We start from the raw sequence: 26,181 nt of genomic DNA on the forward strand, positions 1-26,181 counted from the left end.
CATGGCTTCACGAATAGGCCTGAGTTTTCCCAAAACCAAGGGCCAGAATCTAGAATGCATTGTCTGCTTTCAGGGTTTTCAAAATCTACTATAAAGAAACCCCTAGCACAGGGGTAGATATTAATTTCATCAGAAATGACAGGCTTCCATACCTCTGAGATCCAACTGTGGAGAGCTGTTAGTCGCGGCCAAAAACCATTGAACCGACAGATTAGGGCACTTTCAGAAAACTTCAAAGCCTCATCGAGTGAGGCTTGGACCACCTAGACAGTGGGAGCTGGGGCTTCACTGACGATATGGGCAGGAGCTTAACCCCCAGAGGTGGACGGAACTAAGCCAACAGCTATCTTCGCGAAGCTGGGAGCCATCTGGATCAAGGCGGATCGACAATTCCCAAGCTTATGTATGCCCCTGCGGAAAATTCTCATGCGAACCTGCGGAAGATAACCTTGCGGAAGATTCTCATGCGAACCTTCTTACTATGTCCTTAACAGTTGAGTATGGTCCACCATGATGCATCCATGGTCATTGTCTCTAATGATTGCTTGCTTTCACTTGAGTTTAAAATGATTTTTCCAGGTAATTCTACACAGAGAATTAGAGGCCTTGAGGGCACCCTCATTCCATCATATCATCAAAATCATTGTCACACAATATAGGAATGTCCATCAAACAATGTCTATAAGAATGCCCATCAAACAATATATAGGAAGGAGCCGAGATTCTTTGTTTTTCTACCTCACGTGCAAAAAGGACTGAGGTGAATTGCAGGGATGAAGGTACAAGTCGAATTTCAGAGTTGTAAAGAGGGTTGAGACCCTTTTTGACTTATCTTGAAGAGTTGACTTGTGTTGACTTATGAAGAGTTTGGCTAGAGTTTGACTAATCTTCTTGGGGCGCTGACTTGGTGGATTGGAGGAGGTCTTTGTCTTGGTCAAAGGGTCTTGGTTGTCTCATTTGATTTGGTTCTTGAAGAAGAGAAGAGAATTTTGGGTTTTCCCCTAGGAAAAGGGTTTTTCCCTCGTTGAGTGCCTACATCATGTGTTCTTGCCTTTGTGATCTTTATTGTTTTGGCAATTGTCTTGATGATAAAAAAATAGTAATAGAAAAAGATATAATAAGAAATCACAAGAAATTTTCATGTTAAAGAGAAATCAAATCAAAGAAACCCTAATAAGTTGCCCTAAGAATTTCTCAACACCCCCATACCTCAAAAGAACAAGGAGAAGAAGCCATTACAGACAGGAGGGACATGGAAGGCTAGGATGGAAGATGTCACTCAAAACGAATTAAGATGGAAGAAACTATTTTTGAGTTGCAAGGAGCCATGGTTGCCAGGGCTTAGATGCATGGGAAAAGGAAAGGTACACTACATCGAGGTGCTATCGGACAGTGAGGAAGAAGAGGAAGATACAGACAAAACCAGGATATTGAGTATAACATAACTGAAGAGGAGAAACCACAAGTGGAGATGAGAGAGGATATCAAACCATAGGTGAAGGGTGGAGCTATCACTACACTTTTACGAGTTCCATGATATTACACCTTCAAAGTCAAGGGGAAAATATAGGGCTAGAGGATCACGACGCTGATCAATCTTGGGGCATCCCATAACTTTATCAATGCTTCTTTGGTGAGAAAGAGGGGCATTTCCGTTGTGGAATTTGAAGGATTTGATGTGGTAGTAGCAGATGGGTATAATTTGACATGCAGACACAGGGTTCCCTAGTTAGATGTTAGCCTGGGTAACTACACATTTACGGATGATTTTTACATAGTTGACTGAGTAGAATCAAATCTAGTGCTGGGAGTACAATGGTTATGCTCCTCAGGGGACATCCTAACCAACTATCAAATTATGAAGATGGAATTTATAGGGAAAGATGGAAAAAAGGTGTTTTTAAGGGGCATGTCCAATGGTGCTCCAAGAGTAATTTCAGCAAAAAGGATGGAGAGGGTCTTTCAACATAGAGAGGTAGCATGGGTTGTAGAGTGCATCATCACCACTTAGGAAAATATAGGTAGCACCACCTAGCATCACCCAAACATACAAACCCTGTTGGATAAGCACAGAAAGGTTTTTGGGGAGATTCCTCCAAGCTGACCACTAGACAAAGGGTTTGAGCATATCATTGAGTTGGAATGGGGAGCAAAGCTGGTCATCACGACTTCGTATAGGCATCTCAAGAGGTTCAAAGACGAAATTGGAAAAGCCATAAAGGAGTTATTAGACATTGGTCTCATTAGGCCCAACTCCAACCCTTTTGCTTCCTTGGTGGTATTATTCAAGAAGAAAGATGGAACAATGCCTATGTGCATTGACTACAAGGTCTTAAATAAGAAACCTATCAAAAACAGGTATCCTATCCCTCATATCGATGAATTGTTAGATGAGTTGCATGGGGTAGTGTTCTTCTCCAAGATAGATCTTTGATCAAGGTACCATCAGATTAGGGTTCGGGAACAAGATGTGCTGAAGACAACATTCATATGCCATTTTGGGAACTATGAGTTCTTAGTCATGCCGTTTGGGTTGACTAATGCACCAACTACTTTCTAGTCATGCGTGAATCATATTATGAACAATTAGCTGCATAAACACTTGTTGGTTCATTGATTTACAACCAGACTTGGAATGAACACTTGGAGGAGATTTTGGGAATCATGCAAGAACAATTCTTGTACACCAAGGCTTCAAAGTGTGAGTTTGGGTTGACAAAGATCTTGTATTTGGGCCCTGAGGCATATGATTAGTGCACACAGGGTACAAGTGTATCAAGAAAAGATCCAAACCATCCTAGATTAGCTTACTCCCAGGAATCTTACAGAGTTGCGGGGCTTCTATGGATTACGCAACTACTACATACGCTTTGTAAAGGGATTTTCATAGTTGGGTGCATCGTTAACAGAGCTTACAAAGAAAGGGGTATTTCGATGGTTGGAAGTTGCACAAAAAACATTCAACAAATTGAAGGAAACAATGAATACATGTCCAGTATTAGCTCTTCCAGATTTTTCACTACCCTTCGTGCTGGAATATGACACATCGGGGGAAGGCATAGGTGCAGTCTTAATGTAGAACATGCACTCGATAGCATTTGAAGGCAAACAACTCAGGGATGTTGAGAGACTTTATTCCATATACGACAAGGAGATGCTCACAATCATGCATGCTTTGATCAAATTCACAGGTACTTGGTAGGAGGCAAATTCATAGTTAGAACAGATCATAATAGTTTGAAGTATTTCTTAGAATGGAAGGACTTAAATGAAACACAACAAAAGTGGGTATGTAAAATACAAGCATTTGATTTTGACATAGAGTATATAAAATGCAAGAAGAATATTATTGTTGATGCCCTCTCCAGGAAGCCTATTGTATGTTCACTCAGTGCAGTTGCCGAAGATTGGAAAGGGAGTCTCTGGTGGATTATTCAAAGAATAGGTTTGCTGTTTATTTGGGGTAGCATCGGATGTGCTCTAGCCACAAAATTTGGTGGAGAGGTTGGGGCACATGAAATCTCCAATGCCTAGACTTGGGCAGATTCTAAACAGTTCAGGAGATTTTAAAATAATTAATATTTTTAATTTAGACCCTAAGTCTAAACTTAGGGAAAATAAAATATTAATGTGTATTAATATGAAATTGTGTAAAAATGGTCCAAAAGACATGGATCAAGCCAGATCCAATCTTAGCCGTTGATTAGGGACTTAATCTCGGTCGTTGATTTGTCAACGAGAAAAGTATAAGAGGAGGCTTGAGGGTCACTTGGAGAATACACTGAGGGAGACCAGTCAGTTTAATTTATGGAGCGGGCTTTGCTGAGAAATTGAATTAGTGGTCTGGAGAGCAGTCAGGAGGCAGCAAGTACGGAATAGAGACACGAGAGATCAACGTAGAGGCAAACGTAGAGCCAGAGGAAGCCACTCAGAGGTAGCAGAGACTGCGCAGAGCCAAAAGAGCCGCGTCATCCATGCAGAGGCTGCAGGAGTGACGCAAAAGGCCAGAGAGGCTGCGCAAAGCCTCAGTAGGCTGATGCAGAGGGTTTCAAGCTGAAGCAGAGATTAGTAGGGCCTACGCTGGATTCAGAAGAACTGCTGGAAATTTGTCTATCTGTGGCTAAGCCAGTTTGGCACCCTATTGTACTAGAAAATTGCTAAATAATAAAAATCTTCCCTTGTTGCACCGGTTTTCCTACATTGGGTTTTTCTGGGGACATTAGTACAAAATAATTTTATCATTGTGTGCATATGTTTGTTTCTGTATTACAGTGTGATATCTACAACAATATTTATTTTAATGTTTGTTGAAGTAATTTCATGAATAACTTATGATTAAATAAGTAGGAAAAGTAAATCAGTTGCTGCAGTGATAGAATTTTCACATGGTATCAGAGGAAGTAATCAGAGACAGAAAGGGAAAATCAGTTATGGGTCGAGACCACGATGCAGAGGCATCCACCTCAGGCGACTCACATAGATTTTCAAAAGACTGCACAAGAGAGAGAGATTTTGATTTCTATATGTTGGCTTCCCGGTTGGAAGAAGAAGTGGCATGCATGACTAGTGCTGCATCATTAGAAGTATGGTATATAGACAGTGGAGCCTCGTGGGACATGACAGGAATCAGGGAGTGTTTCTGAGAATATCGAGAAGAGAAGATGAACTTTCAGATCACCACGGGGAACAAGGCAAAGTGTACTCCAGTATGAAAGGGTACCATAGTTTTTCGGACAGAATCGGGAGAGCGGTTCCGTGCCACAAATGTACTGCATGTACCAGGATTGGGGATGAACTTACTTTCCTTGTCACAACTACAAGGCAAGGGCTATGACGTCTACTTCATTAAGGAAAAGGTATACGTCAAACACCCGAGATGGAAAAAGAAAGTGCAGATCGGGATCAAAAGTAATTGGTTGTATAGACTACAACTAGAATCTCTAATGGCACTAATAGGCAGTCATGGGGACAAAGACTTGAACGAACTATGGCACAGAAGGATGGGTCACTTGCACCATGGAGCTCTGAGAATTCTCAGGAGCACTGTAATAGGGGTTCCAGATCTGAGTATGGAACAAGATGATGTATGCAGGGGATGCGCTCTAGGAAAGTATGCCAAGGCGACATTTCCCAAGAGCAACCACAAGGCCAAGAGTGTACTAGGATTGATACACTCAGATATCTGCAGACCTATGTCTGTCAAAGCTCTCAACGGTGCCGAGTATTTCCTTACCTTCATTGGTGACCACTCGAGGAAAACTTGGATCTATTTTCTGAAAACCAAGGATGAGGTTTTCTGTCGATTCAAGGAGTTCAAGGCTCTAGTGGAGAATCTGACAGGTAAGAAAATAAAAGTATTGTGCTCAGATAATGGTGGAGAGTATGTCGATAAGGACTTCACTGATTATTGCGCTAAGGAGGGCATCAGAAGAGAGTGGACAACTCTCTACAATTCGGAGCAGAATGGGGTGGCAGAAAGGAAAAATAGGACTATTGTAGAAGCAGCTAGGGCCATGCTGTATGATCAGGATATGCTAGAATTCTCGTGGGCGGAAGCATGCAACACAACTGTCTACGTTTAGAACAGGACTCCTCATCGGGCATTGGGCAAGATTACTCCAGAGAAAGTCTTCACTGGGAAGACGCCTGAAGTCAGTCATTTCAGGATATTTGGGAGTTTAGCATATTGTAGCATACCCGACGAAAAGAGGAAGAAGCTGGATCAGACTGAAGAAAAGGGGTATCTGGTAGGATATAGCGAGAACGCTAAGGCATACAGAATCTATCTTCCAGGGTGTAGGAAGGTAATAGTACGGCGAGATGTAAAGTTCATGGAGGACAGAGCTTTCAGAAGATCTCGCGAAATGCCTTCCGAGGAGCAGTCGAAAAAGGATCCGTTGGTCATGCCTCCTCAATCAAAGGAAGTGAAGAATTCTTCCTCAGATCAGGAAGATTCTCAGGATGAGGAGGAGGAGCGAATAAAAGCACCTGTTGGCAGAGGAAGAACCAGCAGGGAACTTCGTCAGATTTTGCGTGATGTAGAGAACTTCATCGGAGAGCTAAGGAACAACAAAAGAGAGTAAAAACAGCTAGATAGGTATCAAGCGTTAGTAGCTAATGATGGGGAGCCTGCCAACTTCAAGGAGGCAACTCATCATCAGGTCTGGGTAGATGCGATGGTGGAGGAGTATAATCCCATAATGGTAAACGATGTCTGGAAGGGGTGTCAAGGCCTCAAGATAGATCTGTGGTAGGTTCAAGATGGATCTACAAGATCAAATATGTTGCGGACGACAGTGTTGAAAAATACAAGGCCAGGTTTGTGGCTAAGGGGTATGCTCAAAAGGAAGGGATTGACTATGAGGAAACCTTCGCCCCGATAGCCAGGTACACTGATCCAGTTGGCTCCAGAAACACACAGGACAGAGGGCTTATGAATGCTTGAAAATCAAAGTGCTCAAAATGACTTCAACCCAGGACCAGAGCATAGATCTTGTTGTCCTGAATGCGGAGGTGCGAACGGTTCGTCAATCCGAGCTTGTATGAAGGAGAACGAGCCAATCAAATTTTTGGTCAAAGTTGGGCTGTGGGCCAGGGTTAAGTGTCCTACAATTTGACCGACCCCAAGTCATGAAGCCTAGCTCCTGAAATCAGTCAAAAATGCAGCCTCATTAATTTGCCCAATGTCCCTTATTTTCTTTAAGTTTGAAAAATTACTCCCCTTTTTAAATAAAAATAATAATAAAAATATATATATGCAAGGTGGCGGGCCACCACCCCCACCACCCCAAACCATATTAAAAACTTTTGAATTAAGAAAAGGCCAACGAGCCATGAACCCCGCCGGCCAACCCTCCACATAACAAAATTTTAAATTTTATTTGGCTCGATGACGATTACCCCGCCGAGCCCTCCAACCACAACCCCCGCATATCATTGAAACCAAGTATTAAGGGGCTGGGCGGGCCACCTTCGGTGGACCTGACCCACACCCCAACAAACCTCAATGTGACGACGGAAAAGGTTAAGGGTGCTGGTGGGGGTCGAACCTGCCCGGCCCACGTGGGCTGGCCCCCGAGCGGGCGGCCCCATAAACGGTACATAACACCATAATGCGCCCAAACATTAATGTGAGTGCGGGAGACATGGGGTGGGCTGCCCAATGCGGACCCGACCCCCTTTATAAACATTTCGTTCAGTTTTTAAAACTGTATTGTGTATAAAAAAGGGAGGCCCCATAAACGGTACATAACACCATAATGCGCCCAAACATTAATGTGAGTGCGGGAGACATGGGGTGGGCTGCCCAATGCGGACCCGACCCCCTTTATAAACATTTCGTTCAGTTTTTAAAACTGTATTGTGTATAAAAAAGGGAGGGGCGGGGTTTGACCACCCGATCCCTCCTCAACTAATACCCAATATTGCCATTGTGCCCCAACGGCCTACATTGCTTAATCCGCCGGAGATTTTTTTAAAACGCTTATTTCATCAGTGCGCCGGGGAGATGGAGGAACCAGGAGCAAGCACAAATTTCGAGACAGAGGAGGCAGAATCTTGGCACACAGTTCGAGGCAACATTTTGCAGGGGGTGAAATTTCACTTTGTCAGAATTTGACAAATTTTATATGGTTTCAGCACGTCTCGATGCCACGAACGCAATGGTGCTGTCCGTGTCTCCATCCGAGTTCTGCATTTTTCGGTCATTTTTCAGTACGTAGGTGGAACCATGATTGCTGCAGAAACAGGGAGCAAAACCATGATCCTTGAAATTTTCCCGAGGAGGTAACTTTTCTCCATGTTGGAATATAGTCAACTTTACAGTCGTTTTTCATGGTTTTTCGCCGGGATCGCAATGGCGGGGTCAGAACTGTCTTTTGAGTTGCAGATTTCCAGTGTACCCATGGAGCAGAATCTTTGAGGAATCTAGGGGTAATCTAAAAGATTCCTTGAGCCCCAGATTCTCAGCTTCTTAGAATTCAAAAATTGGACAATCGATTTTGCATTATTCGATGTCACAAATCTGATGGTGTGTTCAGATTTTTCATTTTCTCATTCTATTCTTCAACCACTTTTCTAAGTGGAATGCAAGTGTCAGCATTCATGTGCAAGCAACCATTTCCATGTGATTGATGCCGTCAGATCGATGGTCCGAGCAACTTCAACAGTTTGGCATCCGCTTCTTCAAATGGCCCTTGGTTGTGAGGTATATGCAGTGTGTTCATGTACTTTTGCTATGCATTGTGCTGCAGAGGTCCCTGTTGATGCTTGATGTGGGATCTTGTTTCTTACTCGTTTTCATGATTCCTGCTTGATGTGATGCAAAATCATATGTATGATGTACTTGTTGTCATGATTCGTCATGTTGTGTTTTGACTCTTGAGATTTCTTGTTGTATGTTGATGGGATACTCATATTGTCGTCATGTATGTTTGCATTGAGATCCCTTTTATGCTATGTTGGCGGGATGCTCATCATGCATGAGTTTGTGTCATACTGATAGGAGTCTTTTGATTGAGAGTCCCTCTAACGAAACATCTCTTGGAGCCACTCCCGCGTGAGGGCATTTTCCTTATATGATAGCGACATCACCTCTTATGTACATCATCACTATTGACAACATTTAATGCAATGGCCTACACCATCTTGACACCAGGGCCCGGAGACGTAGTCCCTCCTGGACAAACTCTGTTATCAACGGCTTATGTTTTCATGTGTTGATGATTGATATGTTCCTCTTCTTCTTTACAGCATGCACATGTATTCATCTATGTTCTTTTAAAAATGCAACTTAACACATCACGAAAGTAAAAGGTCTTGGAAGCATCCTTTATCACACCCAGACCTGGATCATATACATCTACTAGGACCGTGATATCTCTTGTAGCCTAGATGGGATGGGAGATCCATTAGATGGATGTCAAGACGACATTTCTGAATGGGGTAATAGAAGAAGAGGTATACATTGAACAATCAGAGGGCTTTGAAACTCATGAGAAGAAATCTCATGTATGCAGATTGAAGAAAGCCTTGTATGGGTTGAAGCAGGCACCAAGAGCATGGTATGGTCGAATAGATGGCTACTTGCAGAAGATGTGGTTTGTCAAGAGTGACGCGGATCCGAATCTCTACTATCTAGTCCTAGAGAACGAGCCACTTCTCTTAGTATTATATGTGGATGATCTCTTCCTGACAGGATCATCCAAACTCATTGAGGACTGCAAGAAGAATCTAGCCACAGAGTTCGATATGGAGGATCTGGGATGAATGCACTATTTCCTAGGGTTGGAAGTTTGGCAGCAAAAAGGAGAAATCTTCCTTGGGCAAGGGAGGTATGCTACAGAAATCCTGAAAAGGTTTGAGATGGGACACTGTAGACCTATGGCTACGCCAATGATCGCTGACTAGAAGAAGATTGATGCATCAGAAGACAAGGATGTCAATCCCACCCTATACTGACAGCTCATAGGGTCCCTGATGTATCCAGTCAATACCAGGCCAAATATTTGCTACGCTGTCAACACCCTCAGTCAGTTCATGGTGGAACCAAAGAGGGCTCACTGGGTAGCAACCAAACACGTTCTCAGGTATTTACAGGGAACAGTTGATTATGGGCTCTTATACACCAAGGGTAAGGATATTAGGTTGAGTGGATTTACAGATGCAGATTGGGCAGGAAGTTCAGTGGATTGGAAAAGTACCTCTGGCTACTGTTTCAACATTGGATCAGGAATGACCTCTTGGTGCAGTAGGAAACATAAGTTTTGTGGCTCTGAGCTCGTTTGAGGCAGAATATATGGCAGCAAGCGCAGCTTCTTGTGAGGCCATATGGCTTAGAAAAATGCTGGTAAGTCTATTCAGAAGAAATATGGAGGCGACCAGGATCATGTGTGATAATCAGAGTTGCCTCAAACTCTCTGAGAATCCAGTATTCCATGATAGGTCAAAGCATATTGATATTCGGTGTCACATTGTCAGAGATTGTGTCCAATGAGGAGCTGTACAGTTGAGCTACACTCCTACAGGGGAACAAGTGGCAGATATCCTCACCAAGGCCCTTGGAAAGTCAAAATTTGACTACTTCAGGAAAAAGATGGGGATGGTAAAGAACCCCTTTCAGAAGTAGTGTGTTAGCAACACGAATGAAGAGGGAGTTGCAGTGTTGGGAGAAAGGACCAGCAGCAGCACAGATGCAGAGGGAGTTGCAATGCGGATGCAGTGTTGGGAGAAAGGACCAACAACAGCACGGATGCAGAGGGAGCTGTCGTACAGATGCAGCAGTGGCAGTAGCAGAGTCATGGGCAGCAGTACAGGATGCAGCAGTGCAGAGGATGTTGGGCAAGGAGGCTTAACATCAGCACAGGGACCGATGCCGGATGATCAGGGTGATACTCAGTGAGGAGTATTACTAGAGCACAATCCTCGCTAAGAGGGAGTGTTGATTTGGGGTAGCATCGGATGTGCTCTAGCCACGAAATTTGGTGGAGAGGTTGGGGCACATGAGATCTCCAATACCTAGAAAGGATTTGGGCAGATTCTAAACGGTTCAGGAGATATTAAAATAATTAATATTTTTAATGGAGACCCTAAGTTTAAATTAGGGAAAATAAAATATTAATGTGTATTAATACGAAACTATGTTAGAATGGTCCAAAAGACATGGATCAAGCCAGATCTAATCTTAGCCGTTGATTAGGGACTTAATCTCGGCCGTTGATTTGTCAACGAGGAAAGTATAAGAGGAGGCTTGAGGGTCACTTGGAGAACACACTGAGGGAGACCAGTCAGTTCAATTTCTGGCGCGAGGTTTGTTGAGAAATTGAACCAGTGGTCTGGAGAGCAGTCAGGAGGTGGCAAGTACGAAACAGAGAGATGAGAGATCAGCGTAGAGGCAGACGCAGAGCCAGAGGAAGCCACGCAGAGCCAGAGGAAGCCATGCAGAGGCAACAGAGACTGCGTAGAGCCAGAAGGGCTTGTGTCATCCAGGCAGAGGCTGCAGGAGTGACTCAGAAGGCCAGAGAGGCTGCTTAGAACCTCAATCGGCTGACGCAGAGGGTTTCAGGTTGACACAGAGGTCAGTAGGGCCTACGCTAGATTTAGTGGAACTGCTGGAAATTTGTCTATCTGTGGGTAAGCCAGTTTGGCACCCTGTTGTACTAGAAAATTGCTGAATAATAAAAATCCTTCCTTGCTGCACCGGTTTTCCCACATTGGGTTTTTCCGGGGACGTTAGTCCAAAATAACTGTGTCAGTGTGTACGTATGTTTGTTTCTGTATTACGGTGTGATATCTGCAGCAATATTTATTTTAATGTTTGTTGAAGTAATTTCATGAATAAATTATGATGAAATAAGTAGGAAAAGTAAATCAGTTGTTGTAGTGATAGAATTTTCACATTTGCTTGTGAGGTAATGGGCGGGATTGTATGGGATTACCGTTATACAGTGGTGGATGATGTTATCTACTACAAAGGAGGATCTATTTCGTTCCAGTATCTAGATTTAAAGAGAAGATCCTCAGAGCTATGCACGACACACCTCTAGTAGGCGTCCGGGTTATTTTAAAACCTGCAGGCATGTGATAGAGAGGTTCTCTTTGAAGGGCCTCAAGGAGGTTGTATTGAGATATGAGGAGTGTACAATGTGCCAACAGAATAAACCCGAACACCTTCACCCAAAAGGATTACTTCAGCATCTTCCTATTACAAAACGAAAGTGGGAGAGTGTATTGATCGACTTTATTACAAATCTGCCCAAAGTACAGGGAAAAGATTGTATCTATGTGGTGGTAGACAAACTAACCAAATTTGGACATTTCTACGCGATTTCATCAGATTATTCAACATTGCATGTGGCAAATTCATTTTGTAGGGAGTTATTCAGACTATATGGTCCACCAAAATCCATTGTCAATGTCAGGGACAACCATTTTCTTAGCTCCTTTTGGCAAAATATTTTTAGATTGGTGGGCGCAAAATTAACACGTAGTACCAGCTACCACCCACAAACTGATGGACGGACAAAAATTGTAAATAAGTGGTTGGAAGAGTATTTACTTAATTATGTGACTGAGCAACAAAAGGCGTTGATTAAGTGGCTGCATTTAGGGGTGTTGGAAAATGTAACTAGTATCGGTCTTCATAATGAAAGATAAGATTAATTATTGAATTTATTTTTTATTCCTTGATCTGGCATGTTCTTCATGCTCTTTGAGTCAATAAAAGTCAAAAGAATTTATAATAGGGTCATGTCAAATTTTGACATTTGTAAAAGAAAAAGGAAGGAATTTTATTTTTGTAAATTTGTTGATCAGTTGTCCAAGTTGGCCCTCCTTCTGATAAAGTTGGCCTGTGTGGCTACGTACACTCTCCTGGACGTATATATATGGGCTACTAGCATGCAAAAAAAGAAGTAAGAAGTCAATCAATAACTCAATTCCTGTAATTGATAAAAGGAGCAAAGGTATAAAGAAGTTTGCAATAACAATAAACCAAATCTTCTTGTATGCTCCATGATACAAAATCTTGAAAGATATCTGAAGCAACTGTGCAAAAGTTTTGTGATAAGGAGCCGAAGGTCTGTAGTAAGGAACCGAATGTCTGTAGTAGCCAAGAATCTAAAGGTCTGTGGTAAGGAGCCGAGAAACTGAAGGTCTGTGGTAAGGTTTGCGGTAAGGAACTGAATAACTGAAGGAGCCGAGAGTTTGAAGTCTGAAGGTCTGTGGTAAGGAATTGAGAATTTGTCAGTGGAAGACCGAGAATAGAAGGAAACGATTGTGCAACTGGAAGTTGAAGTATTGTGACAAGAACTTAAAGACTGCAAACAGAATTGAAGGTGCTTCTGACTTTGACTTGACCAAACTTCAACTTTGGCTTTGAAGAGAGATGACTTGGAGGAAGTCTTTTTGCCTTGGGTTGAATATCTCATTTTGGATTGATTCAATAAGAATAGGATTTTTGGGTTTTCCCCTGTTGAGGGGTTTTGCACTGGCTTGAAAGCCTAAATCTCTGTCTCTTTCTTCTTCATGATCTTGAATGAACAATTAGAGTAATTGCTTGATGAAAAAGGAACAGTAAATAATAAAAGAAAGAAGTTTAACTATCACAAGTAATTGCCAAGTAAGAAAATCTCAATTTCCTTTGATTTTCTAACAAGGGGAATACTGCTATAACACCACCTACCACATGTCTATAGGTATGACTCCTTTCAAGGCCTTGTATTGGTATGAAGCCTTATGATTTTTGGAATTGGTTTTTAGAGATAGCAGGGTACCCAAAGCCAAGGATTGGATTCAAGAGAATTAGGATGTCCTCAAAAGCCTTAATGAAAACTTACGGGTTGCCCATAATTGCCAGAAGACATATGCAGATAGGCTGTTTGTGGTTGCCTGGACGCACAGGAGGGGGATCATATTGCTGCTCAGATCACATAGGCAGAGGGTCAAGTTGTTTGTAGGGTTGACCTGCTTAATCGTGGCTGCAAGGTGCCCAGGGGGAGGATCAAGTTGCCATGTGTGACTGTGAGAGGGCCACATTGTTACTAGGTGTGTCGATTTGCTTTCCGTGGGCTGCAAGAGTGCATACAAGGAAGATTGAGTTGCTGTACTTGGATGTTAGAGAGCACAGGAGATTTGCATGGCAGGGGGAGGGGGCAATGGGTTGTTGTTATGGCTGCGTGAGTTTCCAGAAAGGCCGCATTTATAGAGAGGAAGACAGCGGAGTTATTTTGGTTGTTTCGTGGTTGGCCAAGCGCATAGGAAGGAGGAGTGAGTAGCTATTTTGTGGTTGTATAAGGGCACAGGAGGGTCCTGTTGAAGAGGAAAGGGATAGCTGGGTTATAGGGAGTGAATGCATGGACCCAAACGATTGATAAAAGCGTCTCTAGCCAGTAGAAGTGACACAACATTGCTGTAGGTGCCATGACACACGTCGAGTTCATTGTTTTGGGGAGCTGAAGGCGCTAACAAGGAGACAACAATCAAGTGTTGAATCTGTGTTAGCAATTTGGGGTTCTTGCAAATTACATAAGATTGAATACAGTCTGAGAGGCTGCGTTAATTTCCAGATCGGGTTAGCAGCTTCATGTTTCAACACTTAATCAACTAAGGATTTTATTGGGCATGTACATGTAGTCCATTCATTGAAATGAAAATTCAATAGTCCTGCCTATATGTATTCTTTTTATTTGTTATGTTGTGTTTGGAGTAGAATTCATTGCATGCATACAAGAGTTGCAAGAAAATCACAAAAACAATATAAACCACCAAAAATAAAAAAACTAGGCATGCAAGAAAATTATACCAATTGCAGTCAACAGTTGGCCAAGAACATTACACATGTGTGCGCAATTAGTGGCTTATTTTGTTTTATTGCGGGAGCGTGACATGAGCGAATTTCGGGAGCGCGCTCTTGAGTCGCTCCCATTCGGAGTGTGCTCCGAGAGCAATTCGGGGGGGGGGGCGCCGCTCCCCTGCAACCTTGATCGTGGGGTAATGTGGTTGGTACAATCTAGATGAGTCTCACTTATTTATTTAATTATCTTTCATTCTCATTCACCTTTTCGTTGACTATGGCCTTTTTATATTTTCACATTGCTTAATTGCTATTACATTTTTCTCCCTAACATCAACATTTGTACATGCTGGTTGCAGAGTAGTTTTGGTGTGCAAAGTGGCTGCTAAACTAATTGTGACAGTTCAATGATTAAGACCACCATATCCACCAATCCCCTTTATATTTATCTAAAGCTATGTTGCATGAAACTTCTAGGAACCCGGCGTTTCGAGACGTACCCATACTCGAAACTCTAAAACTCGACCATAATGTAATCATCTATGAGAGTTAATATAGACTTGGTTTTCCTTCTAAATTGTCATCTATGGGTCTTATTACTTTTTTTTGCAAGGTATTGTGTTATTCACTTTAAATTTATATATATATATATATATATATATATAAACATTTATGATGTTTCAGACGATGTTTCAGCGTCATTTCCATTTTTAGGAGGTGACGTTTCTAAACGTACCCATTTCGGAAACTCCGAAACGTTTCAGCGCTTCGTGCAACTTAGATCTAAAGGCAAGAATTATGTTAAGAATATGAGATTAATTTTAGGTATAAAGAAACAACATTTTAATAGTTCATTTTTAATTCTCAGTACATGCTTAAATCCTATCACTAACCAATGCAGAACATATGATAACATAGATATTCTCACAATGCCCTTCTACAATGAATAAGATTAACTGCATCACGAGACTGTTGAGCAATTGATGTTTGTCTTATCTTAGGGCTAATACCCCCAAAGTAACCAAAATTTGCAGTTTTCTGTCATTCTAGTTTTAGAATATAAAAGCTAGTGAGGACACCCATCGTGAACCAAGTGCTGCTTCTAACAATGAAAAGGGAGGCTAGCAATCTTGTATTACAAGTATTGTGCATGATGCTAACTGTTGTCACTCACTGCATTGTGGGTTTCATTTGGTCAATGTTGCCTAAGAGCAGTGAAGTTTGGAGCCACTTTCCCAAGCCACAAAAGATCTCAGAGCTTGATCAGACCCCTCCAGTGCCTAGTGCTCAGAAAGAGTTTTCCAATTGTATATAGAAGTCTAGAAAAGGACTCCTAGATCAGAAGTTAGAGCCTGTTGAAGATTGCCTTGGAAAGCCTCAAAAACATGGAAAATGGCTAAGTATGAGGCCAATCCCGCATCCCGCAAATCGGCTGTCACAACAGCTTCGCAGTCACAGAAAACTCCCAAACTTGCAGGGGCCAATCTTGCAATATAATGTGAAATCGCCGGGGGAGGGCTGAAAAAGGTGAACAAAGGAAAGCATGAAAAAACCAAGGCGGGAGACCCCCTCTCTCTCTCACCTCCACGTGGCGCAATCTCGCAATCCCTCACTCCCGCAATCCTGCATCCCGATGGCCCCGCAATCCTGCAGCTCGGCATATCGGTGGATCGACTGGTTCTAAACTTAAAAGACCTTGTGGGGGCCAATTCTATGTTAATATAATGCAACATTGCCGGGGGAGGTTGAAAAAGTTTAACAAAGGGAACGTGGAACAAAACAAGAGTGCCCCCCCTTCTCTCTCCTCCACGTGGCGCAACCTTGCACTCCCGCAACCCCGCATCTTGGCGACCCCGCAGTCACAACAAACTCTAAAGACTGTGCGGGGGCCAATTTGCGATATAGTGTTGCATTGTTGGGGAAGGGCTGAAAAGAGTTAACAAAGGAAAGCATGCAAAAACAAAGGCCGGGCCGGCCCCCTTCTCTCTCCTCCACGTGGCGCAATCCCGCACTCCCGCCATCCCGCATCCCGCAATATCGGCGGATCGACAGGATTTTCATTCCAAGACTATGCGGGGGCTGATTTTGCAGTATAGTGTAAAAGTTTCGGGAAAGGCCAAAATTCATTAACAAAGGAAATGCCTGCCAAACCAAGGTGCACGACCCCCTTTCTCTCTCCTCCACGTGGTAGTACGGAGGGTGATGTGGCCATACGGGAGACACGTGTCACTCAGTTTCAGCGTTTTCAGGGGTGAAATGGGGCCATTCCGGGTGCCACATGTCACCACTCACAAGGTGACACGTGGCAGTGATGACGTCACCCTGTAGATCGGCGATCACAGCTGTTAAGGGGAAAAGCTAAAGGTAAAAGGCCATCAAGCGTCGGGATGCGGGATTCCAAGTGACAAAGGGAAAAGGCCCCCCCGGATGCAATAAGTTATTACGACATGATCTATAAGGATCTTGCGTCCGGATTGTCGGCCCGCGCTAAGGAAAAAGGTAAAGGGTCCCCCTCTCCTGCAGTGCGATTGTGATGTCTTAGGTGGGCCCGATCCCGCAGATCAACGATCGCAAGTGTCTGGGGAAGAAGCTTAAGGCAAAAGTAGCTTAAGGCAAAAGCACGGTAAAGCGCCGATATGCGAGATTTTGCGATACAAAGGAAAAGGCTCCCAGACACGGGTCTGAAGGCCTTAGCGCTTGAGGGCTAAGCCCTTGGTTCCAGCCCCCGGTCATATGAGGAAAGCCACACGAGGGGCTATAATAAAGGGGGCTAAGGGGGAAATAAAAAATGCCCGTTTCACCTATTTTAGAGGAAAAAATCCCGTGCCTATGAGACTGCGCTGTTACACTGGAATGCATATCACCCACTACATCAAGGCACCGATAGTGCAGTACAGAGGTTTAATGGGCAGATGGGCCGACAACTAGAAGACTTAAATGGAGCATGGCACAACATTGGAGCAGTACACGGGACTCAGGAAGATTAATGGCTCAGCATGGAGCCCCATCCCTCTACATAGCAAAAGACCACCAAGACGGGCACTTACAGTTGACCCAACCCCCACTTCACATAACAAGGCATCCTAGCGGTAAAGGCAGAAGTGACGGGGTCGGTTGAGCAGAACGTGAACAAATTACAGCTTGAGGCAGAGGCGATACAAGATGGACACAAAGATTTTCATTTACTTATTTTTGTCATGTAACATGCCTTCTTTCCAAGGTGACATTTAATTCTGTAATATTTTTGGGCCGCAGAGCCATAAATGATTGATACAACTAGTCGACCTGATAGTTGAATCTAGACCATAGATATTTTTGTTGTAATGTATGTTCTAGCTCCCCTCTCCAGATAAATAGGGGAAAGTAAGACTTAGAAAAGGTTCATAAATTCTATAGAAAAGACTACTTGTCATTTTCAGACTATTTTTTCTTTGTAACCCAAATCTTTTTCAGAATATCAAGGATATGGTGGTGATTCCCCCTTCAAGTATTACAATATGTGTTCCTTCCGTTAAACCTCATTTTACGTTCATCTTTCCTCTCTGTATTCATGCAAATTATAGTTTCTAGAAATGTTTCAAGCTTCCTCATAGATTTATTTGTATTTATATGTGAATGCAAGTGCCTGTAATTATATCACATATTCACTTGTCTCAATACTGTTGATGTATATACCTATGTGTGTTATTGAAATCATATCTTTAAATCTGCAACACATGAATCATAGCATTCCGCCCCTCCACACATTATTTCTGCTTGTAACTCAAATAAGTATAGGAATCCTTAATGCCTTAAGCTCTATATGTTAAGTGTAGAATGCTTGAAGCCTTATGCTCTATGTGATGAGTTGCTTCTTCTCTTTGTCCTCTCTCATATGCTCTGCAAAAGCTTATTAAGCTGTAAGCCCTTGAATTACTCGACCTCTGCTATTTTCTTGCATATTTCTGAGATCTGAACTTGTGAAGAAATACCAGAAATCCATGTCTTATTTCTTTGGATAAATGAACCAACCCATTTCATATATATGTAACTATAGAACATAAGTGATGTGTCAAGTTTCCTGTAAATCATTTGAGACACACCAATCTAGATGAGCTCAGACAATGGTCTTGTAAGCAATCCAAGGCTGTCTCTGGGAGCTACAACACTAACTATGCATTTTGCATCATGCCTTGGAGTAAATAAAACTTTACTACCACCTCAATGCAATCTCTGTATTTTCTCACTTTTGGTATTCTATTGTATGCTATTTACATTCAACTCATCCTGTGGAGAAATACTGACATAACAGTTTAGTATAACTACTTTACACTTTCTTTAATATTAGTTCTCCATTTTATGAAGAAATGCTCTTCAATTTGCATAGCATAATGTAATCATGTTAAGACATCTTGTTTGTACTCTATGTTAAGGTGTCTTGTTTGTACTCTATGTTAAGGTGTCTTGTTTGTACTTGAATTATAAGGCTAGTGTTTTCTTGTGTAGTTTTCACAAAAATGCTTTTAATGTGATCCGTGTATTCTCACTAAAATTTATTTTCTATCGTAGGATACTTAATTCTACTGAACTATCTATTTATAGTGCAATAAATACTCATTTTCCTGTCAGGGAGTTCATTTGGCATCGGTAACGACGATTGGAGGCTTATCTGTGCATGATTACGAAACCCTTTATTGCAAGAGCACAAGTTAAGTTTAAATATCTCTTTTTCATGCTTTAATAGCCATAATTCTTTTCATTCGGAATCATAGTAAGAATGAATTCTTTTTGACGCTTTTGTGAATGTGACATAGGCAATCAAATAAAGCATGGAAGAAAAGAAAAAGGTATTGCAAAACCTTTTTCCTATATTTTTAAGTTTTTGTTTAAATCCTTTATATGAAAAACCTTAATATATAAGACCAAGTTATTGAATTCGTATGCCCATCATGTTTTTTCCACTACTGTCGCTAATAGACAATGTTTTGATTGATAAGATTGTGAGAAAATACGCTCATAAATTAAGCTACAGTTAAGAAATATCTTGTAGTAATTTTGTCAAACACTTCATTGACACACAAGTAATTGTTCCAATAAAAATTACTTAGAAAGTTTGCACACAACTGATCAAACAAAGAACTGATTTTTTTGAACAGCAACACAGAAGACAATAGCAAACTCATCAACAAAACCTAGAATTTTTTGACAAAATGTCCCTGGAAAAACCTCGGAGGAAAAACCAGTACAAGAGTGAGATTTTATTATTCTTTGAGCTCTCAGAAAATTCCTTACAACAGAGAAATTCAACAACTTATCTCAACCAATTAGCAGCCCTTTTTCTCGAAATTTGTGCCACAAACGCTCCTCGAGTTTTGTGCAAAACTCTGCCCAGAATTCGCACAACTGTACAGCCAGCTAGAGCATTAAAATTTAGCAGCGCCTCCTCGATTTTTGTGCCCAAAAAACAGCTCAAATCTGCCTCGAAATACATGCCAAGCCAACTCTGAAATCTGTCTCAATGTCTATGCATGAACAACAGACAAAATGGATTGTATGACCTGCAATAAATGCATTGTACAGTCTGATTTAGTGCTCCTGTACATTCCTCTCAGGCTGGTACCTCTTCCTTGATTTGCATGCCATTTTTCTTGAAAATTTGTGCTCATCTGCCTTGGAATGTGTGCCTCGTTGTCTTCACCTTCTCCTCAGCCCGACCTCTACTCTTGGTCTCTTGTGTCTTTCACACAATTGAAGAATGAGATCTCCTTGGGATTCATGCCACTTAAGAAGCCAAATGGGTGTGTCTCTTGACCTTCCAGCTAGCCTCCAAGATCAATGGCTGAGATTTGATCTTAGCCCCTCATGATCCAACAACTGTGTTTTAATATTTCATTGACTTCACTTAAAGTGCACTTTATCTCATAACTTTATATCTCATAAAGTTAATTTATTTCCCAAGTCACTTTAGGATATTCTCCCACATGCTAACCCTAAGCTAATGTGGAAGACACTTATCCTAGCTAATTTTAACACTTCTTAGCGAGGGAAGTGTTTTTCACCACTCCCATATTGTCCCTGAATAATACAAATCTTACCTTCATAAGGGACTTCGTGAGATTGTTCGCAACTTGTGCATCAGTGGAAATGCATCTCAACTTCATTGCTCCTCTCTGGGTATGATCTTTGATGAAATGGCATCTAATGTCCATATGTTTGGATCGATCATGAAATACTGGATTATTCGAGAGTTTGATGAAACTCTGATCAACACAGTAAATCGTGGTGGCCTCCAATCGTTGATTAAATAGACCCACCAATAGATTGTGAAGCCAAATGGCCTCACAACTCATCAAACTAGCTACCATGTATTCTGCCTCTACAGAACCCAGTGTGACTGACTTTTGTTTCTGACTGAACCAAGACACAATTGCCGAGCCCAAACTGAAATAGCACCCGTAAGTGCTCTTCCAGTCCACTTCACTGCCTGCTAGCCCAATCAGAATATGTGTAGCCAACCAGGTGGATTCCATCCCCTCGCACATAGTCTAGTCCATAGTCCACTGCAGCGTGCATGTATCACAACTCATGTTTTGCTGCAAGTCCAATGCACTCTCCTAGGCTGCACTAGATATCGACTGAGAGTGTTAACAAGAAAACACAAGTCTGGCCTGGTGTTGACCAAATAATTCAACGACCCGATGAGATGACGATATAAAGTGGGGTCCACTACCTTTCCCTTAGAAGTTCTAAGCTTCTAGAAGCTGGTGATCATCGGTGTAGCCATCGGCTTGCAACCCTCCATCCTTCATCTCCTTAGAATATTAACTGCATACTTGCCCTGTCCCAGAAAGATATACCCATAGTGCATCAACCCCAAGCCCATCTCGAGCTCTACTGCTAAGTTCCTCTTGTAGTCTTCTATGAGCCCTGGTGACCTAGTAAAAAATAGATCACCCACATACAAAACGAGAATGAGTGGTTCACCTCTAACCTTGAGATAGTAGAGGTTTGAATTTTGCCTCTCTCTTCACGAAGCCCATCTCCTACAAGTAGCTATCAATCTGACCATACCAAGCCCTGGGAGCTTGATTGAGTCCATATAGCGCTCTCTTCAACCTGCATACGTGGGTATCCCTCCCATGCATCTCAAAATCCTCTGACTGTTTAATGTATAGCTCCTTTTGTATAACTTCGCTTAGGAACATCGTCTTGACATCCATCTGATGGATTTGCCATCCCATCCATGCTGTAAACGAGATTATGACCCTAATGGAAGAATACTTGGCCATGGGAGCAAAGATCTCCTTATAATCTATTCACTGTTTCTGAGAGAACCCCTTGGCGATGAACCTAGCCTTGGAACTTTTCTACATTGCCATCTACTGTGAAAATTCCTAGACTTGAAGGAACCCCTATTGCAGCAAATCTGAATCTACTTCACCTACTTGATTTTTAAATCATCAAGTTATTCTTCTGAATATTGAAGCAAATTACTTCTGCAGCCTACACTAATTAAATATTTGATCTCATGAAACAGAAAACAAAGCAAAGAACAGGATACATAGGACACACTTATTTTTGGACACAATGGTCCCTGGAAAAACCCAATGTGGGAAAACTGGTGCAACAGTTATGAGGGTTTATTATTATGCAGGAGAAATATTTGAATACAACTCTAGGATGCTCATCTAGCAATCCTTTACAAAGAAAATACTAGTTGAAAATCTAAGTGAGTTTTACCTCACTTCACTCGACAAAATTCCGGTTGATTCGACACAAGACTGGCTAACCCTAGCTATTTTTGCGCTGGCTCTACATCAACCCTGTGTCACCTTCTCTACCCTCTGCGTCAACTCTTCCGTTGTTCCAACAATTCCGACAGTTTCGATAGTTTTGGATTCTGCGTGATAGGTAGTTTTTCTGCATCATCTCTTCCGGCTACTGCGCTGCCTCTGCGTTAGCTTTTTCGACTGTTACAACAGTTCCCGATAGTTCTAGCAGTTCCTGTCAATTTTGGTTGTTCCGAGTCCTGATAGTTCTGGATTCTGCGTGACAGGTAGCTTTTCTACGTCAGCTCTCCTAGCGACTGCGCTGCCTCTCTGCCTCTCTGTTCTGTATTTTCTAGAAAGTCTTTCTCTCGGATTCTCTCTGCCCCTCAGCTGCAAGATCTCCCCAATCGATTTTGGTCCTGAGAACTTCTCACCTCAGAAAGTCGATTTTCTCAATCTCTCTGAGTGTTTTCAAATGAATTCCAAGCCTCCATTTTATACTTTTCCTGTTGAGTCTTCAACAACCGAGATTAAGTCTCTAATCAACGGCTAAGATTAAAACATGACTTGATCTGCCTTTTAGATCATTCTCACCAATATTTTGATTAATACCCATTAATATTTTAATTTCCCTAAGTTCAGACTTAGGAACTCCATTAAAAATATTAATTATTTTAATAAAATACAACCCTGGTGGAATTTCACCAAACGGTTTCTGGGTTCTTTAGAACTCATGTGCCTTAGCCTCTCTACCAATTTTCAAGGTTAGAGCACTTCCGATGCTACCAAAAACTAACACTCCCTCTTAGCCAGGAAAGTGCTCTAACAACAATGTCCACTTGCATGCTGTTCTGTTTCTGAAGCACCTCTTTTCTGCATTGCTGTTGCCACCAACGTTGCGCTGTTGTTGCTACTGTATTGCTGCCCATGACACTGCCACTACCACTGTTGCATCTGTACTACAACTCCCTCTCAAAGGCTGCATCTATTATTCTGCTAGCACTGCCACTGCTAACACTGCATCTGTATTGCAACTCAGTTGCTGAGAGAAGCAACTGAAAAACATCCAAAATTAGTTGAACTTAACTGTGTTCATCGTAATACAATGAATGTTGGAATATGACTGCTGCTAATTTTGACCCTCTGAATTTTCTGCGCTGTTGTTGGCTCTTGCACTGTGCCAACTGCACTGCTACCAACCTTGCTTTGCACTGATCAGTCTTTGGTCCCCAGCTATTGCATCTGTCCTCCAAACACTCCACTGCATCATCTAACACTAAGTCCATCTAGCTACCGCTAAATCTTGGGCTCCCGTAGCAAGGAATTGATCCAAGAGGTGGACTCCTCAAGGATCCTACCCACATGTAGTCCTCCCGACTACAACTCAATATCACCCCATCCCCCCCCAGTAGATGCGTGGGCACTCATGGCAAACTCATCCTCGTTAATCTTTGCTGAAGTAGCCTTAGGATCATGTTTCTCATCCTTGTCATTTTTCTTCAAAGGACATTAGGATGCACAGTGGCCCAACTCGCCACAACTGAAACATTTCACCTTCGAAATGTCCTCCTTTTGCTTCAGCTTATGCTATCCCTTTGATGCTAGAGCTGCATTCTCCTCCTCTTCCTTCATCTTTGTGCCACTTCTGCTGCTGCCACTGAGGTTGACCTTCACTAGGTCCCTCCTTAACTCCTTCTGTTGAAGAACCGCCCACATCTCCTCCCATGAAGGTAGTTTTTCTCTGCCCAATATGCTTTGGACAGAAGCTTGCCATTCATCCGAGACTCCATTCAGGGTTATCCTCACCATCGCAGTTGGCTGAGGAGTGGACTCCACTGCAGCAAGCTAGTCTCTAGTGTCCTGAAGACGCTGAAGATAGAGGTTCATCCCTTCTCCTTTCTGCATCAAAATCTGCCTGAAACATTTCACCTTCAAAACGTCCTTCTTTTGCTTCGGCTTCTGCTATCTCTTCGACACTAGAGTTGTGCTCTCCTCCTCCTCCTTCGTCTTTGTGCCACTCTCACTACTGCCACTGAGGTTGACCTTCACTAGGTCCCTCCTTAACTCCTCCTATTGAAGATCCGCCCACATCTCCTCCTATGAAGGTAGTTTTTCTCTGCCCAATATGCTTTGGACTAAAACTTGCCATTCATCCGAGACTCCATTCAGGGTTATCCTCACTATCGCGGTTGGCTGAGGAGTGGACCTCACTGCAGCAAGCTGGTCTCTAGTGTCCTGAAGACACTGAAGATAGAGGTTCACCCCTTCTCCTTTCTGCATCAAAGTCCGCTGCAAGTTCTACTCCAAATACATCTTCCGCTGTTCGGAAGAGCCTTCATATGGAGAAGACAAGACTTCCCACATCTCTTGGGCTGTATCCTTTCCTTGCAAGTGTGAGACCACATGATCTCAAACTTCATCGAGAATGAGCCTCTTTGTCTTCCCCTGCTCGGCCTTGTACTTCTTCTTTTGATCGTTGTCAGCAGGAACAACTACAACACTATTGACGTAGGCCTCGAGATCATGTTCCTCCAGAACATCTAAGATTATGGTTTTCCATATGACATAGTTGGAGGCTCCTTCCAACCTGTCCTGATCTTTGAGCCCATGCAATGCCATTTCACCCAACTATCGAACTGATTCCTCTAATCACTGCTCAGCAAGTGAGAAATTCGAACTTTTGGGCGAAAATTTCTCTGAGGAGAAAATTCCCCTACGTGTCTTCGTTCTTTTCCAGTGGATTTCTGCCTCGGTAGAAACTGTGCCCTTCAAGCACTGCACTGAGGCTCTGCATCACTCCCTCTGCCTCTGCAAACTCACGAATTGGGAATCGTACCCCTTTGTCGTCTCACTTAGAGAGAGATTTCCTTGGATTTGCTTCTCGGCAAGGACTGCACAATCCCTTCAAGGGGATTCGAATTGCTGCCAAGTGCAACTTTCGGCCTCACTGCTCAGCACTGGATGTGCTCTTCCCGTTTGAAAATCAAGCCTCTGATACCATGTGAAAATTTCTAGACTTGAAGGTACCCTTACTGCAGCAAATCTGAATCTACTTCACCTACTTGATTTTCGAATTACATTCATCAAGTTATTCTTCTGAATACTGAATCAAATTACTTTTGCAGCCTATGCTAATTAAATATTTGATCTCATGAAATAGAAAACAAAGCAAAGAACAAGATACATAGAACACACTTATTTTTGGACACAATAGTCCCCGGAAAAACCCAATGTGGGAAAATCGTGCAGCAGTTCTGAGGGTTTATTATTATGCAGGAGAAATATCTAAATACAACTCTAGGTTGATCATCTAGCAATCCTTTACAGAGAAAATATTGGCGGAAAATATTAGTGAGTTTTACCTCACTTCACTCAACAGAATTCCCGCTGATTGGGCACAAGACTGGCTAACCTCGGCTATTTTTGCGCTGGCTCTGTGTCAGCCCTGCATCACCTTCTTTGCCCTCTGCGTCAGCTCTCCCGGCTGTTTCGGCAGTTCCGACAATTCTCGGCAGTTCCGACAATCCCCAACAGTTCTGGCAGTTTTGCGTGACAGACAAATTTTCTGCATCAGCGCTCTCGGCTACTGCGCTGCCTCTGTGTCAGCTCTCTTGGTAGTTCCAGCAGTTCCCGGCAATTCCGGTAGTTCCCAACAGTTTCGGTTGTTCCGACAGTTCTGGATTTTGCGTGACAGGCAACTTTTTTGCGTCAGTTCTCCCGGCTACTGCGCTGCCTCTCTGCAAGCTCTCTCCGCCTTTCTGTTCTGTATTTTCCGGAAAGTCCTTCTCCGGGATTCTCTCTGCCCCTCAGTTGCAAGATCTCCCCAATCGATTTTCCTCCTGAGAACTTCTCACCTCAGAAAATCGATTTCCTCAATATCTTTGTGTGTTTTCAAATGAACCGCAAGCCTCCATTTTATACTTTTCCTATTGAGTCTTCAACGACCGAGATTAAATCTCTAATCAACGACTAAGATTAAAACATGACTTGATCTGCCTTCCAGATCATTCTCACCCACATTTTGATTAATACCCATTAATATTTTAATTTCCCTAAGTTTAGACTTATTTACTCCATTAAAAATATTAATTAATTTAATAAAATACAATCTGGGTGGAATTTCACCAAACATTTTATGGGTTC

At 42.5% G+C, this 26,181-nt stretch overlaps 1 protein-coding gene across 6 annotated transcripts in view; it reads left to right on the forward strand.

Annotated features, from left to right (window-relative positions):
- LOC149153497 (uncharacterized) overlaps positions 1-26,181 on the forward strand; it is a 746,732-nt gene that overhangs the window by 86,670 nt on the left and 633,881 nt on the right. For all 6 annotated transcript variants that reach the window (XM_089440793.1, XM_089440790.1, XM_089440791.1 and 3 more), the window contains 2 exons: positions 18,899-18,977; positions 19,084-19,116. In XM_089440793.1, coding sequence (XP_089296919.1) covers positions 18,899-18,977; positions 19,084-19,116 — 112 coding nt within the window. The remainder of the gene's footprint in view (positions 1-18,898; positions 18,978-19,083; positions 19,117-26,181) is intronic.

This window comes from Pinus tabuliformis, chromosome 9 (assembly GCF_031772625.1).
Source record: "Pinus tabuliformis cultivar Carrire ecotype Pingquan chromosome 9, CPIR1, whole genome shotgun sequence".
Taxonomy (NCBI): Eukaryota; Viridiplantae; Streptophyta; class Pinopsida; order Pinales; family Pinaceae; genus Pinus; species Pinus tabuliformis.